This window comes from Nipponia nippon, unplaced genomic scaffold, assembly GCF_047370975.1.
Source record: "Nipponia nippon isolate SJK-2023a ecotype South Korea unplaced genomic scaffold, ASM4737097v1 scaffold_8, whole genome shotgun sequence".
NCBI lineage: Eukaryota > Metazoa > Chordata > Aves > Pelecaniformes > Threskiornithidae > Nipponia > Nipponia nippon.
In genome coordinates, this window is record NW_028262402.1 from 48383702 (window position 1) to 48403042 (window position 19341).

Here is a 19341-nt window from a genome sequence, read left to right on the forward strand (position 1 = left end):
TCAAAAACCCCATGAAACAGCACCCAGAATATAAAAGGAAACTGCACTGCAGTATGAGGCTCTTCAGTGTGTGCCGAAGTGGTTGTGCATGTTTCTCTACCGACCTTAAAAATGGAGCAGAGCAGCACTAGTAAAGTCAGAATTTTTTAACTTCCTTACAGGGAAGGCACATCTGAGTAGCTGTACAAGTGCTAACTCGCTAGGCTGAAACTCTTTAAAAGTAGTTTTAAAAACAGTCTGAAGTTAGGCTTCCAACTCCATGTATAGTAGCCTGAATTTTCCAAATGGGCTGGGGGAAAAAAAAAAGCAAGCAATATATGTTAATCCTCTTAGTGTCTGAAGTTCAGAGTAGCCAAGGCATTCTTTCCTGTGAGAAACCCCTACTGAAACAACTTGTGTTTGAAATTCTTCCCTCTTCTTTTGTTCCTTCCATCCTCTACACCTTTCATCACAGGCAAGCTACTTCTTATGCCTTTGTTTCTTTGTGTTGCCTCCATCCCACCCCCTGCCTAGCGGATGCTACGAGGAAAATATATCAAATACAGAATGAAGATTTCTAAACCACATGCGTTTTACTTCAGGAAACAGGCAAAATGGGAAAAGTTTAATTTGCATATAGCAGTCACATATAGTCACACTTGCAGAAGGACTGAAGTGAAATATTAATAATGGTGAGCACTTCAGTTCACGGACAGAGGAATGCATACCACTACGGTAGTCTTTGAATTCCAGTACTAAGCAGATGCTTCAGCTAGCTTCCTAGCTTCCATTTCCTGCTTAGCCTTTTCTCTCAGCTCTCTTTCTCTCTCAATGAGAAGTGCTTGTTCTTGCTCCCACTCCTTTAGCTTCTGCTCATATTTTGCAATGTCTTCCACTTCACATGCTGGCAGTTTTTCCTTGACAAGTTGGGTGGTCAGGGTTAACAGGCTTTCAGATTCAACCTTGCCAAGTGAATGCAGCTTAGAGTACAGCTCCTGTCATAAAAAGGGATTTGGTGGGGAATGAAGAGGAGAGAGCCAGTCAGTTACAAAATAATCAGCCACAAAATACTTCCCTATAACAACCAATAACATTGCTGTTTGAGTCTGGGCTATACAGGCCAGGTAACTATTTCATCCCAGCAAAATGTTTTGACTGTGGTAGCTGGTACCATTTCTTGAAATGCTAACCTCTAGAATAATTTTTTTTGAGCAATAAAACTAAACCAATGAAGTTTCATTTTCATTAACCATTGAAATTCTCTTTATTTTTCTAAGTTCAGTTATCTGGTATTAACAAATACCAGCTGACCAGTCAACTACAATAAATATAATCTAAACACCTTGGTTTTGCATCTTACCTTAAAACCAATTGAATGATTTGCTCCACACTGCCTGCATTAGCATCCCTCTCAACAGATGCACATCACTTTAAATGCTCTCTTGCTAACGGCATGCTAAAGTAACTCCCATGATTTTTCTTCCCAACAGTTACCGTGATCTGAGGCTTGACTATGCTTACACAGACTGTACAATAGCACTAAAGCTGTTTTCAGGGATATTCTACACTGAAACTAAGAGCAGAGCTCCAGTAAGAAACTGTGCAGTATTTCTTTCTTGAGCTTAATTTATCTAGATTTCATGCAGCATAAAAATGTTAATTCACTTAAGATGATGAATCATCCAGTGATACTATTTCTGGCTTTCTGGAATCTTTAGCCTGATGGCTCACTAACAATCTGATTAATTGCCTTAAAAGTGCAGATACACAACCAAGGAGGAGGTTCCTGGGGGAGAAAGATGACATGGCACTTGCAGATTCTTTAGTCCTTGCTCACTCATTAGATAGCAACACATTTTCCTGATTGTTCTTTTAAATAAAACGTTTTACTGAGCCCAGCACTAGCAGAAATGTTTGAAGTAAGTACATGTCCTAAGGAAAGGTACATCCATGCTTCTTTCCTGGACCCTTTAAATAAAGCCTACTGTTTTGCATTGCAGGATGATGGAAAGAAGATATGGGGATCATTCATCTCCAAACAGAATGGCAATTCTGGGGCCACGCAGGTATCCGGACTTCCAGTTATCACTAGAAGCTTATGTGCTGTGCTGCTGGCCCACAGTGTTCTTCTCACCCCAGCCCACGCTGGCAATACTCTGCAAAGGCACTGCCCCTCAGCTCCTGTCTTGAGGCTCTGCCTTGTTCTTACGCAGGAAACTATGATGTCCTCTCTGAGGTCTCTCCACTTCTCTCTGCCTTAGCCAACACAACTGCAGGCTTTGTTGTGTTTTATCAGACCCTTGAAGGTTTGAACTGGACAGACAACAGATTAAAGACTCTTTAAAATGCTAGGCATGCAGGTCTGAGGGGCATGGGTATTTGGGTCTGTCTGCTTTTTGATTTTATGATAAAAGAATGAAAACAAAACCAATGGCTTCGAAGCTAATGGACTAAAACCAAACTCAGTAATATTTAGGTGTATTCATCTCTATTTTGTTTGAGATGTCAGTAAGCATACAATGCATCAGTGAGAAACATGAGGAGACCATACAGCTTGGGTCTGGGGAAGGAACCTGACAACCATACTCATGTTTACAGATTAGATATTCAGTCTAAACATAACAGGTTTAGATTCTTCAGACTCTCCCTACTAACCACTACCAAGGATGTGCTGAAAAGGGGGTTTATGCATTGAAATATGAAATTGAAAGAAAGAAAGGCACAAACAAACTGGAAACTAGCAGGACTTCTCTCTTAAGCCATTACTGGTATCACTAAACTCCTGGAATTTTCCCTGTTCTGCTGTGATACATTAGTGAAACTAATTTAGGAAAGCAGCAGGGTCTATGTCCTGCAGGTACCAAAAGACCACATTCTTAAGTGGCTGAATCATTGATTTTTATAAGCAGTCTCCAGGGCACTGCATGCAGACAGCTAGAGAAGGAACACTGCTTTTAGAGAGGGTGTTCCCAGCATTTATGTGATGAAATGCTTGCCCACTGATCATTGACACAGATAGAAGGAATTGCCTGAGGAACACTGTACTGACTAGTGAGCCTCAGCGTACAGGACCTGAAAACAGGTAATTACAACACGAATGACAGTGTCAGACAGAGAGTCTAAATTACAGCTCTAAAGGCCTTATCTAGAAAGAGCCAAATGCCCTGAAGTCCTGTTTGGTTTAGTGGAAGTGAAGGTCGTGCTGCCTCTCACACATCATATCTGTTAGGCCGCCGTGGCTTTTTCAGGTACTTCCACAAATGGCTGTTCTGAAGGTTGGTATGACACATAGACCCCAGTATGTGTATAAAAGACACGCAGAACAAGACGTAGTTCTAGACAGGAACTGTTTGTCTGGAGCAAATCCACATGCTTTTCCTTGCATATCAGGTGTACGACTTGTGAAAGAGAACTGGGCAAGCGGGAGACAGAAGCAATTGGTTTTGAGTTCATGGAGAAAGACTGGGATGTGCTGGCTAATGCAGGGCTAGACAAAGTGCACTGAAGTGTCTTCAGCAGCAGAAGTGCAAATCCTGTGTTGGGGTTACGGCACACAAGAGACAGATAAACTGCTGGGACAGCAGCTGTGAATGCCAACATCAGCAGGCTGCTTCAGAGCTGCCACGTTCCCTCAGGCTTGTATGGATTTCTAGTGAACTCCTCTGCACTGTGAACTATGCCCATAATGTCCAGGGGTTCAGCTGGGAAGACTGGCTGGTGTTGGCTTAATGGATTTGAGAGAAGAGTCCAAGAGCTCTTTCAGGCTTAGCTGAAATGGCCTTCTGACTTGAGAGCTCCTTTTCTCTTCCAGACAACCAGAAATTGTGGCTTATTTACATATTAATTAGTGCTGAATGCCTAGACTTCACATGAGGGCTATGTCTTTCCTATATTCAGACTTTTCTGGTGAGAGCTTACAGCTAAGCATTGGGACTGTAGTTTATTGGCTCAAAGTCAGGGCACTCACTGCCAAACCAGGGAATGCCTGAACTAGGGTTAATTATGGAACTTGTGGAAAGGTTGAGGTGAGAAGAAAACTACTGTCTTGGCACTAGCCTGTCCCCAATTTGACATTTAGGTCTTGTTTTGAGCAGTCTGCATTATTTTCTTCAAGGCTAGACAATGGACAGACAATGAGAGACTCATAAAAAAGTCTCACTCCCTCCTTGAAAGGGTACTTGTGTTTAACTAATTCACTGTAATTCATCCAGGCATTAGTTATCACATGCTGAGCACTCACTGATTCTCAAACACTTTAATTAAAAAGTCCTAAGTGCCTACAATGCAAGTTTAATATCTAAAGATCAGTGGCAAATAATTTATGTAAATAGAAATTAAAGAAGGGAAAAGCGTGTGAATGTGAGGTGAAACCATAGGATACTAGTCTTTTAACTTTTGAAATTTCTGTAGAAGAACAACAACCTGTATCCAGAACAACTGTCCAAGGTCGTGACAGCAACAATGGAAACTGATGGGCTACAGAAAGAGTACTGCTCCTGGAACTATAAGCCAGATTAGTTTCAACCTGGGGTATTTGATTTTTACCACAGCACAAATCAGAGACAATAAAATAAAATGAGCTCATTATAGAGCTGTGAGATGATCAAATAAAATGCAGTTATTATACAGCTATGCCCTAATGAACAACTGTTGTGTTTCATAGTGTTATCATCAACGTGATGACCTGAAGATAAAAGGGAAGCAATATAGCCTTACTTAATTCCCCAGACTGAAAGTATAGGATGAAACACTCCTACTTAATCATAACATCCACAAACGGAAATTAAAGTCAGGATGGTCTCGTGCGTATTACAATTTATTTTAATGAGCAAGAGCCCACACAAGGTCAGATAATGGATCTCTAATGACATACCACTTTCACAAACAGGACTGGATTTATCATTTTGATGTATGAAAAGTGAAGATAAAATCCCAGCAGACAGACAAAATACGAGTGGCCTTGAGCATTTATGCCTTTGTAGGCTGCTGCTTTGTGTTTGAAGAAGTGAAAATGTAAGGTGACATCAGTTTCAAAAACACCAGGTAGGACGCCTGATGCACTGATGTGGTGTCAGTCTGCTAGCCATAATAAACCAGCATATATATTTTCTAGCATGTATTACGGAGATCTACTACAGCTTAGAACAGTTAGATAAATGAAACTCTCTTACCTTGAATCGGCTGTAGTACTCGGGTGCTTTAGACTGCTCTGTTTCTTCTGATTCTGCACACTGTGACTTCTGCTCTAATTCCTTGACTTCTTCAGCTGATTCTGGACCAGGTTTTGCTTCAAGGACAGACTGCAAAATGGTCTCCAGAGCATCAATCTGAACAAACACATTTGTCATTGTTAACATAAACAGTTCGGACATACAATTTGAGTTAACACCGCTGTAACGTTTACAAACAACTTCATGAGTTACCATGTATTTTGAGATTACTTCTGTGTATGACAAAAAGAAAATAAAATTCTAAAAGGAAATAGCACTTATTGTTGGACTTGGAACTTTTGAGGCTGGACATTAAATCCCTTCAACAGAACAACTCTACCACCCCCCTGTCAACAGTAAAACTCCCCGTGACTCAGATGCCGACTGGTATTTGCACATCTGTCAGGCATCAGGCTAATGTCTCCTCTTAGCCTAACATCACGCCATAAATACTAATGCTAAATGGTAGTAACAGTGATAACAGCACTAGCATGATACGCAATCATAGATACATCTAAATAAGACATTACTATGGCATGTTTAAACAATACAATCTCTAACAGATCATCTCAATACCTCTTTGCTGAAAAGCAGCAGGGAAATCACCTGTTCAGCAACAAGAACATCCATTCCTATCATTAGTTTGATAATTTAACAGGAAAAATGGAAATGTACGCACATAATATATTGCTATAGGTATATTTTTTATCTGTGACACCTCTGTTCTCTTCATGCTTTTGTCTTTCAAGGTAGTAAGAGAACCACTCTCTCCTAATCTAATTGCAGTTGTATCAAAAGAATGCATTAGCTTCACTAAGGGACTTGGAAAATTATATCTGTATGTATTATTGATACAAAAGATGGAACTGCTATACGGATGCTGCTGCTGTTTTGGGAATAACATGATCTCCATAACTGGAATTATTGGATGCAGGTTGCCTGCATCTTGAAGTTCAGATTTTACAAATGCAAAGAGCTGTTACCCTTCCATGAATCCTAATTCTGAATGTTTATCAGTAGGATGAAATAACTACGTGTAACCTTTGAATCTGTGATGGTTTCCCCAGGCAAAAGGGATCTTGATACCTCTGGTTTCATTTTCCTAGCATAAGTATATAATGCTAAAGGAATAAAAATTAGGTTTATTTGAAATAATATTCTTGAAACTGAAATGTAATCTTTAAACGAGCAGTACTGAAACAGAATGAAATAAGCAATGAAATAATAACTATGTGCTTGGAAATACATACACTAATTTAGAGACTCACAGAATTGAAAAAATCAAAACTTGTCTTGCTTGTTCACAGTTAAACAATATAGCACAACACTAAAATAGTATTTCTATTATGTTGTTAAGATAGTAATGGCAGAGAGAAAAGAGACACCCTTCTAGTCAGAAATGAATGGAAGCTTAAAGCCTTGAAGACAAGTAAGTGACTGATAATGATTGGGCAAATCACTTGAAAATGTTTACACCAAAACTGCACAGTTAAAAAAGTTCATTTGAAAACTTCCCTTTTAGATAATGAAATTTATTCAGCCAGAAAATAATATTACATTTTGGAAAAGAACCAAGTTCACAAAACCAGGGCCGTGTCCTTCTCAAGTAACTCTGCGATTGTGCAGGCATGCAAGGACAGTGATTTATAACATGGCCCATATTTCTCAGTGCTATGATATGGATTTATGAGAACTGCATAATGGTCAACCTAGCCCTGCCCAAGATGAGGCCCAGGATACTACAGGAAAAAAGGATTTATGGCACTTGAGGTTGTTTCCATCATACCTGCTGCTGAATTCAGTGGAAGTTGACTGACCCCAATATTGACCTGGTCAGTGCTCTTAGTCCTTCACCCTTAGGAATACTGCATTTTAGTTGCAAATAGTAATTAAAAATATTGTATGGATTTTAATAGTAAAATCTTAATGAGGATTTAGGTAGAAAAGGCCAGATGATGCAAATCAATACACTGTAATTACACCAGATAAAGATATGGACCAACATATTTTCCTTGTTTTCCTTTCTGCATTGGGGTCACAAAAATGCATTAGAGAAAAATTATTTTGATAATAACAAACCATCCAGGCCTGTTCTTGGCCCTCAGCTTGGTGAAACTTATGTGACTTGCACTACTGTTTATATACTGCCACCTAAAATCCAAATGAGGCCAAGTATCTCTTCAGGGAAGTTTATGCGTGGTCATTGCTTTTTGGGCTCTACTATTGGATTTGTACAGAGATGCTTGCAGCATTAGTGAGTCACCAGTAACAACCTTATTTTATAAGTTCTCAGTTGTTCACTAGAACACAAGTTCTCTACACTAGAACACAAGTTCTCAGTTGGTCACAACTGAGTTGTTCTAGTTGTTCTGAGTTGTTCACTGAACAAAGTAAAAAGTGTCTCTGCGAAGAAAGCATTGCCAGATATTACTAGCGTTTACTATCTTTACAGTATCAGTACACAGAAGGATGGGATCTTCTATGGACCTGTTGTACCACAGACAGATGTAGCCTTGTATCAACACTAGGATATTCATCTACAACCTAAAGCAAGCTGAGGAGCTCCTTAATTGTCTAGGGTTGTAAGCAAAAAAAAAAAAAAAAATCACAAATGTATTAGGCTGAGTTCTTCAAACTTGGAATAAGGAAGAAATCTCCAAAACCACACACCTAGAGGCGTAACTCAAAATGGTGGAAGTTGCAGATGTGACACTTCCTTGCTTGCACTGTCCAGTATTACACAGAGCTGCTTCCAAGCATGGAGCAGAACCTGCTGAGCAGTGCCCTGGCCTTTGTCTGTCAAGGGAAATGCAGAAACTGCAAGCCCAGTAGTGATGCTAGCAAAAGGGAGACTCCCATCACCAGAGACACCTTCAGGAAAGAGTATCAAGAAGAGGTGAGACCTCAGTGCTGTTTCTATGCTCCAGCCGATGTGATGGTGGTTTCCTAAGTCACTCCCCCTAAGCTGTCTGATTCCAGGATCAGCACTCCTAAGCCCCAAGTCCCTTAGTGCTGACCTCACAAATGGACAGAATCTATCCATCCTCCCCAACTGAGGACACTACAACCCTTCTAGAAAGCACTCTGTACCGTTTTTGGACCAGGACAATATCATCTCAGAGGGCACAGAATATATGGAATTAGCTTGCAGAGGAACAAGATGTGGTATTTCATCCTCACTGCTAAGAACTGTCTCTGAGTGAGTTCAAAAGCTTGGGAAGCAAAGGGGTCTTCCCATCCCCACACACATGTGCTTCCTGTGACATAAACCCAGGTGTCTCTATAGGGAGGGGAAGGCTTAGGAAACATACTTCAACGGTCTGTGGCAATAACAGACACTCACTCCCAAGGACATGCCAGCAGACATCATCACTGGCTCATCAACTGAAACAGTGGTTCTGTTCTAAACATTATTTCTTCTCCTCTCTTCCAAAGACCTCTGAAGTATTGCTGTGCCTCTGCAAGGCACAGAATTCACAGGTTTTACTGGAGTTTGGCTTGTATGAAATTCCCTCTGTCCAGTGGGTTATAGCCTTCATACTTACAGCTTCTTTGCAGATTTTGCCGTCCCCTGACAATGAAGCCACGTTCTCCATCACTTGCAAGGCTCTGTTCAAGTATCCAGGTGTCCACATCAGTGGCATTAGATTGTATACAGCTCTTAGCCCTTTATTCAACTCCACTTTCCCTGTGATATAAAAATACTTTAGCTTTAGTACTTCAACACTTGAGTCTTAATGGGATCCATACAGGTTGCCTCTGTTTTTCAGAAGTGACAGCAAGTTTCTTGGCTTCTGTGGTAAAAACAATACACTCTTCTACAAAGCTGCTCTGAGAGAACTGCTATTACCTTATTTTGTTAAGGTGCCTTCTTTTTGCCCAGCTTCACAGCTATTACTTGTTTATTTCTGGTTCCTCTCCATACTTCCCCTCCCCTCTTGCCTAGAAATTTTGTCCAGATGGAAAAGAAGAAAACTGGTCAGGTTTTCTGGTTGTCTGGCAGTTGTAACAGCAGCTCCGAGCAGGATGTCTAAAGATCTCAGACAAATGTCTCCTTAGCCTTCAGGGACTGACTGTGCAGCATGTGTGCACTAAATCTGAGGCTCTGGACTCACCTCTGTGGCCTTTAGGGTCTACTCACACATGTGTCATGGCCAGACTGTACAGTGTTTACAGCACACACTCCGGCTAACCATACAGCTTAGTACCCCTATTCTTGCTGGAGCTTCCTGAGAGGAAATATGGCAGACCGGCCAAAATGAAATTTTGGTTCTTGATTTAGGACATTCTGTGCAACAAGGCCTTCACTGACTTTAGCAGGACCTGTGATGCACAGCACCACTGACAATGTGGCTTTTCTTCTGATGGTAATTACTAGAGAACACGAAACTCCTACACAATAGAGGAAATGTACATCACATTGCAGCTGGTGAGTACTAATTTACAATGACCATCACTCCAAGGTTTTGATTTTATCATTGTCAATGTAACAAATAATACCACTTCAGTGTAGCTTACGAGAGTTCTATCCAGGCTCTCAATCTAATTTGCACTCTGGCTACAATGACACAAAACTATGAAACATACCTTACTCTTCTTTACATGGAAGAGAACAGTTTAGGAAAAGCAAGGTAATAAGTGCACAGACAAGCTTATGGACTACGGCTAAATTAAATAGCTGAGGTGCTCCAGGCCACTCTGTGGCCATAGACACCTTTCACTCTCTCAGAGGTCGGTTCCATTAGTGTTGGCAAGACTGTGGAATACGTGACATAACAGTAAATAGCTTTTGATCTACTGAATGTCCATGTCATGGAACAAGTACTACTGCTCACAAACAACAGTGAAGTGCATTGTTGAAATACAGCCACTACTCAACCAATCTATATGACATAAAATATACCCAAACTGAATGCCAACTGGACAGCAAAGTCCCTATTTGTATTAGTATTTCCACTGGATAACAAACTACTGCTCTATGGAAAATCCTGCTTCCAAATTAATTTTCACGTTTATCCCCCTTTTTAACTGAAAATGAGTTTTTTGTCTTACAGTCACGATAAATCTGAATCAGCATCCTAACTCTGCCACTACATATTGTATTTTGAGGCCACATTTTAAGAACAAGTCCACTTTTTATTACCCTCAATAAATTCTAGAATAAAATATAATGCAGTAATGGAACAACTCCATAATCACAAATTTTAAATTAATTCATTACTTTCAAGTAAACAATAATTTCGTAGAGAAGGACAAATCCCATCTGCACTATATTCCTCTAAAGGTTAGAGGAAATTCAAGAATTACTGACCCCATTCCCCTTCCCTCCAATTCTGGATATACTCTGATCTAACTGCTCTTTAATAATATAGCATATCATTAGCAGTGAAGACTCCTTAACAGATACAGGATAAAGGCACTGCTATCTGCTGTTCACAACAGAAACATTAACTTCACAGTGAGCAGTAAATGTTCTAAACATAGCATTTTTCAGGCTGTGCTCTCTGAAATTCTTGAGGTTTAAGGATTATTTTAAGAAGTTCACTAACTAGAAAGAGAATCTATTGTCCATAACCTTAAATTTGTGTTATGGAACTCTGTACTTTGGGGTTTTTTTAAAATTTGTTGGTCCACAAACAAACCAACACCACTGCTCTTTAAGAACGTCTTCTTTCTTTCAGCTGCCAATCCAAACCTGCAGGGAGCCCTAAAGGAGGTTCTGAAGCTGTCTGATAAAGGACATACCATTTAAATCAGTACTACCCTCCAGGCTTACAAAACAGATTCAGTCCTAACTCTGAAATTGTTCCTTCCACTACTTCTGCCTTTTTTTTTCTTAGCCTTCTCCTTGATTACATTTTAGTAAAGCAGAGATGCCAATTTAATTCAGCCACTGAAGACAAGAGGGAAAAGATGACTATGAGGCAGATGAAACTTACCAAGGAATGCATAGCCATACAGCTGGGAGCTAAAACCCACAGTGCTTGTTTGCTTTAGACCCGTAAGCACTAGCGATGCTCCAAGATTTCTCTCCTCTTCCCACTGCAAATAATGTAAACTAAGTAAGTGTTCCTTGACAAACACAAACATAAAATGGCAGCAGCCAAAGACAGCACACGTGTCTTTCATCAGATGTCTTAGCAATAAAGTAAAGAATCATTAAACATGTCTAGTGTTCAGAGTTACAGTATGTATATCCTGAGGAATAGTACACATTATACTGAAGAACACCTCTCTTTCCAGAAGACAGTAAAATGTGAGTGGTTAAAATTTTGCATGGAAGTCAATCAGTGCATTTCCTTCAGGACAGAGGGTTACACTGATTTACGTTAGCCAAACTCTGTCTCTGTCCTGTATGTCCTACCACTTGCTTCAGGCTAACACTGCTGAAGAAAAAAAATCACATGGCTCTGTACTAGCGCAGCCTTTTCTTTTAAGTATGTGGTAAGATACCTGCTCCACTATCCCTCACCAGAACAGGAAAATGCTGAGGGAAGAATATGCTGCTAATGGCTGCTTCGAGTCCAAAATCTGCACTGTGAAAAGAACATATGCAACTCACCAAGACTGTGTATGCCCCAGGATTAAAAGTACAGCTGTCTCTCCAGCTAGAGAGAAGTACCAGCTGTCTGAGCCAGACCACCTGTGATGGCTAAAGAAGGGCACCCAATCAGTAAGTACATTAAAACCACAAGAGTAGTGTGAATTTTGTTTTGCTATGGGATAGTACAGTACATTTTTCAAGACCAGAAAAGCACAAACATCAAGGATAAGTATCTCTTTACTGCAAGTGAAAGGAGCTGAACAACTCCCATTCCTAACAAAATGAGGAAAAGCAAGCTATAAAAAGCAATAGATTGACAAAGTCTGACTCTCTAACACACGGTTTTTGTGGCAGGGTACTTCAGTGTCTTGTTTATTACCTTATGACCTGAAACAAATATCCTTGGTGAAACGAAGAAGCCTTCTGAAAAATTCCCTGAGGTACAGTGAGTCTTAAAAAGCACAAAGGGTCAACCTTCTGATTTAATGCATTATTCAGAGATGTCTTTTCAAGGTATGGCATTTTTTTGTGTCTCCATTTGGGTGCTACAAGAATTTGCATGTTATCATCTGACACAAAATACCATCACCTGACAGCCAGGCAAGGTTATTTGCCTGACCCAGAAAAGGGATACAAGGAGATAGGGCTGTTTCATGCTGAATTCAGTACTCCAGCTGAATGTTATAGGAAAATCAGATGCAACTGGAAAACCAGGGCTTTTAGCAGTCTAGGTTCTTTTGGGAGCTAGCCCATTTGGCTCCAAGACCTGGATGAACTGCAAGAACTTAACGTTAACACCTTTGCAGTGGAAGGTAGCAATCATACTGATTGCAGCAGTCAAGGAGGGAACTTTCTGGGGAGAGCCAAAACTAGCCAGGCTTTCAGTGATGTTTACAACAGCAGAAAAATGGAAGCTCTCTATCACCACTGCTATACACACTAAGGACTAATGTAGTCAGATTCAGCCCAATATTCAGCTCTCAAAGTTAAAAAACCACTTCATCGGGCTGCTGGACCCTAAGCTATGGCCAAGGGCCTGTCTGCAACAGGACACTAGCTGACCTGTCTCACACCTTGGAAAACAGAATGGGATTTTCAGGAGTAGCTGAGCAGATCTCATAACTCTGTCTACCCCACTTCTTAAACACAGAAAATTGGTACTGAGCATTATGAAGTGTTGAATGGTAATCTGTATGGTGTATACATACAAAACTATGACTTATTGCTGTCTTCGGAGGGGGTTATTTCAAAATGCATATTAAATAAGTCACAGCTATATAAATATGCTTGCCTTAAAGGTGTCATACATCCACGCCAGCCTTGCTTGCATATTCAGCTTTCATGAAATGCTACACATATTGACAAGTGCTTGTCTTTGCAGTGAGGATAAACAAACATGGACAAACACAACGGGAAAATGAGATTTTGGTCCCTCTGCTTTTCATATACAAGTGATCAAGCATACTTGACTTCTGGGGAATGAATGAGAATACAGAACAGGGCAAATGCACATCTGTTTTCTATAGTGAAAACTGAAATTACAACCCAATTGAGTAAAACCTTAAGGCATTAACCTTAATATGCATTTTGGAAGATGTTTCATGTAAGACAAATGGAGGCTTCAAGCGTTTTCCTTATGGATGACAACATGCTATTGAAGGCTTGTGCCAAACTACATGAAAAGTAGCTGCCTAAACTGATGGACATGGCAGAGCCCTTTGCTGATACCTAACTGAGCCCCTTCTGCAAAGGTAGAATAATGCCACTTCCAAGAGCCTGAACTGTCATGTTGGCCTGAAGCAAGCGAGACGTGAATAAGAAACCCCTAATGCCTGCAGACAGGAGAGATGAAACGAGTTTAGTTTTAAAACAAATACGTACTAGAAACAAGACACCCAAAGCCAAATGGGATAGTAAAAATCCTAGTGAAAATGCTTTATAATTCTGCAACATTACCATTACCGAGCTCTAATGGTGAGCAATACTCACCTTAACAGGGTCCTATACAACAGATGACACAGGTTTTTTGTGTTAACTGATAGAGTCCTCTTTGAACTGAACTGAAATGTCATTTCATAACCTTCCAATGGGCATACATTACATCTGAAAATCCCAACACACCTTCCCTTTCAGAGAAAGGAGCAAAAGGGGTGACAAGTTATTTGATAGCTTTCATATTTTGTTGTTTCTTTTTTTTTCTTTCTTCTGCAGTTGTGAAAATAATGAAAAAAAATGGGAGTATTTATTTTTTCCAGGTAAACTTACGGGACATAAAATATATTCAAGATTGAATGCCCAACTGACTGCACCACAACACTTAGAAACAGAGGGTTTGTGTATCGTTTTGAGCACCGTCAGCTTACCGTATGTTCAGACTTGGTTGCTAGGTACTGGTATAAAACGTACAGAGAAAGAAGCTGTGTTGAGAATTCATCAAAACTTTCTTGCAGCATGATCTCTGTTACAACTGACATAGCATCTATGGAGGAAAACAATACATAATCAGCAAGTGCAAATTTACACAGGTCCCTTTCACACCCACTCATGTTCACTGATACTTTACTGCTGTAGTATGTTTTGAAGTAGTTAGGGAGAAAGTTAAAGATTTCCTATGACTAGTAATATAGAATTAGTCATACTCACTTGGGCTATTCAAACACACCGCGACAAGGAAGAATGGGTTGAATAGCATGAGACCACAGCAAAGGAGCTTTCCAAACTCAGCTCTACACTCTCCAATTGGCTCTTCTTTGCTCAGCCCTTCAGTTATTAATATTTTTTTTTTTTAAATCTCTAAAAATTACTCTTTGTTCTTATGTTTAGATTACAAACAAGAGAAGATTGGCTTAAGTTCACTGCCCTTATGGTGACAGGAGAGTACAATGGAGCAGAAATGCTGTTACAGGTCACCCACAGCACTCACTTCGTTCAGCAAACAGTGCTCTGGAGGATCTCCACAGTGTCCAATGACACTCCCTGTCCGGGAGGACAGTTTGTTAAACAAAAGGCCTTGAGCCTGTCACAGAAAAGAAATATGGATGGAATAAGGGGGAATTCACAGATACGGGGGCTCTCAAAATAAAATATGTATTAAATTGCCGTTTAGCAAAACCTTCATGATAAAAGCTATGGACAAGTCCTGCAATTCTATCGTCCCTTTCAGTTATTTGTTTTAAAGACGCTTACGCAAAGAAAAGCTCACTGCAAGTCTACAGTACCAGAAAACCTGCAGTGAAATGAAAATCTTAAGTATTTGCCATCAAACATGAGAGGATTATTCACCTCAACACTTAAACAGTCAATAGTGAAAGACAGGTACCTCAACACTGCAATTCAGCATAGCTGGCTCCCTCCGGTGACAGACAGAAAATCTAGACAAACAGTTTTGATATGTAGCTTTTTGAATAGCTAAATGTAGGTGAGATGAACTCTATCAAGATGCATTTCGATTCTTATAACACTCTAATTATCACTAATAATTCCTATGATGCTGTTAGCATGTAAGTCAGACTTGTAAAAAGTGGAGAAGTTGATTTACATTTGAAATAGTATGACATAATGACAGTAGAAACTGTGAATTGCACGTTTCAGAATTATGTAATGAATAAAAACCCACAGAAATGAGATATAAACATGCAGAAAAGTAGTTTAAAGGAAGGAGAAGGCGTATTTTTAAGGTGACTTCAGAGAAAATATGGCTAAAAGTTTTTAATTCAAAGAAAGGCTCTGCAGATTTAAGAGCATACAACTAAGGATGCAGAATTGGCACATATTTTTTTACCTTCATATTTCTTCTGCTTTATAAAACAATCCAACAAAATATTGAATGTAAAATTATCTGGGAAAATTCCATACTGAACCTGAAGGGAAGAAGGAAAAAAAAATCAGTGTGAAAATCTGCTGTTCAAATCTTCCCAATCATAGCGCTGCAGGTATCAGAAAGATCAGAATCATAGCATTGCACACTACTACAATGTGACAGTCAGTCAAGCAACACAAGCAGATTAGCAGGGCTCCTGTGATGCAGGCCTTCTAACTTTTGATGTACTGGATTTGTTTTGGCATTTTCTCTGAGCCTTTGAAACTTCGGAAGGAGGGGCACTGCCCATCAGGTTTTTATGCCTCTCCTGCATCTAGCATGTTTTGGACACCAACAGTGTTTAGAAACAAAAAGCTTCCTGGGAAAGAAGAGGAAATAAAAGCTGTAAAGAGCTTTAGCTAAAATTCAAGTGCAACGTTAATTTTTTACAAAGAAATACCTGAACATAAAACCACAGTCTACAGGACCTGGCTGCAATAGGAATCCCAGGTAAGCCACACTTGTCTCAAAAAGCTGATCAAATATATTCATGGCTTTTCCTTGTAAAAACTTACCTTGTTTTTTAATGTGTATAAGGCTTTGTCTTCTGCGCCATATTTTAAGCACTGTCTGATCCAGCTGTGGATGGTCCAGTCTCGCAAGTACCAGCAATTCGGACTATGCCGAAACCTAAAGGATGATAAATGGTCCAGGTGACAATATGACTTTGTTATCGGAAAAACAAATTCTGTAATCAACAAAGTGTGAGTTTCAGAACCCCTGCCTTTCATGATCTCAAATATAAATCTGTCTGTATTTGACTTTGCAGGCAATCATTGCTCTCCAAAGAGCTCCAGCTAGCCCTTTCAAGTAAGAAACAAAACTTTGATACACTTAAATACTGTGTACGAAGGGGGAATCTGACTTTTTCACAAATGCATAATACTTTAAACTTCTCACTTTCCAGAAAGCGTACTGCTTTTCCCTGGAAAAGATTAATGCCATAAAATAATAGCTTGGTATATTTATGAAGGCCAGCTGAGATTGCTATAAACATGGTAGTATTTTTAACCTTGTCCTTCTGATCGTACAACATTGCCTTGTTGCTAGTCTCGTCAAAGACTGCTCCGAGACACTGCTCCATGACTGATGACATCAGCAAGTATCAGAATTACATCAAAACAGAGCTGGGTCTGAACCCTTGGAGCTTGTGTAATCTGGTGTCTCCGACCGTCTCTAACTCGTGCCTCACTTCAACTACTTAAGAATACATTGTGCCTCAGCACAGTCCACCCCTGGGCTGCTGCATGCTTCCTTTGTGTTTAGAAACGCTTCACCAGTGAGGCATGCCTCGTGCAAGGGGAAACTCTGCTGGAGAGCCCTCCCCTGCCTGCCTGCACCAGCTGGCTTGCTCCCAAGAGATGTTTCTTTAACCTGTTCTGAGACACCTCATGCCACGTCTTCAACAATATTCCCAGGCAACCTACTCCAGTGCTCAACCAATTTGTAAAATTAAATACTTTTAAGTTCAGCTTCTTTTATTTCATCCTTATTCAGAGATATCCACCTTGCTCTGTATTTGGAGAAATAGTGACAAAAAGCATATGGAGCTTTACCTTTGGCAAAGGCTCAAAAACCAACTGAGAGTCCAGTGGTAGGACCTGCTGCCTTGGTCCTGGGCTGAATTTCATACCCCAGTGTGAAGAGATGCATGCAACCTTTCTCAATTCAAATTGTACGCATGAAAAATGGGCTCAGTCCCCAGCACAGAAGTGACTGCCACTTCCTGTAGAAAATGCCGATGACTGAGCTGGGCTCATGTGCAGATGCTTGCAGCCTCAAGCCAAGCTGCAGCACCATTTAGAGGCAGGGCTGGCTCTTCCATCTGAGTGAGCATGCTTTCCAGAACATTTATCAGATTAACGTGGCCACCAACTCTCCTTCCCCCTCACTGAATCTCTGCGTATTGCATCCCATGGCTGAGGGCTACACAGATGACCAAGCCTGGAAAAGTACTGCAGCCTACAGAGCCTTCAGAATGCAGAAGACATCCATGCCAAAAGCAGAGCTAAACAACTACACAAAGTCTAAATACAGTTTTGTAAGTGGCATGTGAAATCTCCCCATTAAATTAGAATTTAACAGAAAAAGAAAAGCATGCTTTGAACATTAAATTACAAACATCCATTTTGTTGCTCTAATTGCTTTCCATTTTCTTCCCTCTGGAGTTCAAATACTGGGAACAGCAAGAACGTATATTTGCTTTCATTAAAGTCCTGTTCAATAATGCTTACAGGATGCATCAATTACAGGCATTTGGACTTACTCATATTTTGATGAAACAATTATCTAATTGCTACAGACTGTTTCACCAGCCTTTCAAGACGGGTCAGAGTGCAACACCAGCACCCAGCAATAAAGCTGTCAGCATCTTTTAAAGTTGCTTCCTTAAATGGTTAATATTGTTTCACACATGGAAAACAACAGACTTTGTCTCATAAAAACATGACACTGATGCTCTCAAAGACCTAGGCCTTTCTTTTGATACAATCTTTGGCATCCTTCCTGCTAATTAGTTACACAGGATAGAAGCAAACATTAAAAAAACCCCAAACACCCAAAGGTTTTAATGGGTTTGAATATTCACCTTTTTGCAGAGCTGTATTTATTCTCTTGAGTACACCATAGTGAGAGAGAGCACTGCAATACCTCCTGCACCTTGGGAATGCTACAGCCTACTGTAATGGTGAAATGCTTCTAGGTTTCAAAGTCAAATTGCACTTGGACAGTAAAAGGCCTAACAGGGGTGCTATGCAGTCTACAAACGGGATGAAACTGATCCTCGGTCAACACAAGTTTCTGGAATCAATACACACAAAATTCAGAGGCATGTGGCTGGGACCGATTTGAGCGTGTGTGTGTGTGTGTGTGTGTATGGACAATTACAGGATCTATCAGATATAATTACTGTACATTACTATTAAGATCTTTATGCTTGGAGCAGGTCTCCACTGCAACAGGTACTATGCAAATAAAATCAAACAGCTTCTCAGCCAAAGAATTTTCTAGTTAAGTCTAATAATTAATTAAAAAACAGTTGACTGGGAATGAAGAGAGGGGACTGGTGCCAAAATTTTTCTGTCTCCATGTCAACAAGAATGCAATACATATGCATGTACACGATCCCTCAACACAACACACTGCCATTGATCCATGATGTGGTAGAAGGAGAACTGGAAGTGAAAGGAAAACAGGTATGCTGCAATCTTTAACTGTTTCTGATCCATATAATGCTGGGATGAGCTGTCTCTATTCTACTAGCTGAGAAGATAAGCCAACAGAGTATCTGTTTTTGCAGCTAACCTAGACAAACTAACCAAATGTTGTGGCAGACATTTTTATTTGAAAGGGAATCAGGGAAAAGAGAAGATTGCTGGTCATTTTGACAAGCATTAACATCTTCCTCCTCTTTCTCCACAAAACACAAACCAGGATATAATTTAGCAAGGCAATATGTTCAGAGACAGATGAAAAGACAGAAGGAAGCTAAAACTACAGAAAGCAGAGGATTCAGAGTGAATTAAATAAAGGAAGCCTCTAGCAATTGCTGTGTGTTTAATGGAAAGACCAGGAGGTTATCTTGCAGATGTCTGCTGCTGAAACTCATTTTTCTGAGAACTAATAAAAACCTGAGAAGCATAAGATTCTTATAACACATTCAGAAAAGACAAGGAGAAGCATCTGTAACAGTATTAGGGGAGCTCCCTGTTGGTACACTTTAATGTTAATAGCTAAAGAATCAATATGGT

At 40.1% G+C, this 19341-nt stretch overlaps 1 protein-coding gene across 2 annotated transcripts in view; it reads right to left on the bottom strand.

Annotated features, from left to right (window-relative positions):
- Nucleotides 1-547: 547 nt before the first annotated feature.
- Nucleotides 548-19341, bottom strand: part of MRPS27 (mitochondrial ribosomal protein S27) — a 48000-nt gene continuing 29206 nt past the window's right edge. The window contains exons 5-12 of one of the 2 annotated variants that reach the window (XM_087742615.1): nt 16108-16222; nt 15515-15593; nt 14097-14212; nt 11752-11841; nt 11129-11231; nt 8735-8877; nt 5151-5306; nt 548-974 (exon numbers count right to left, since the gene is read on the bottom strand). In XM_087742615.1, coding sequence (XP_087598741.1) covers nt 735-974; nt 5151-5306; nt 8735-8877; nt 11129-11231; nt 11752-11841; nt 14097-14212; nt 15515-15593; nt 16108-16222 — 1042 coding nt within the window. In that variant the 3' untranslated portion in view covers nt 548-734. The remainder of the gene's footprint in view (nt 975-5150; nt 5307-8734; nt 8878-11128; nt 11232-11751; nt 11842-14096; nt 14213-15514; nt 15594-16107; nt 16223-19341) is intronic. The other variant, XM_087742616.1, reaches the window with a different exon arrangement.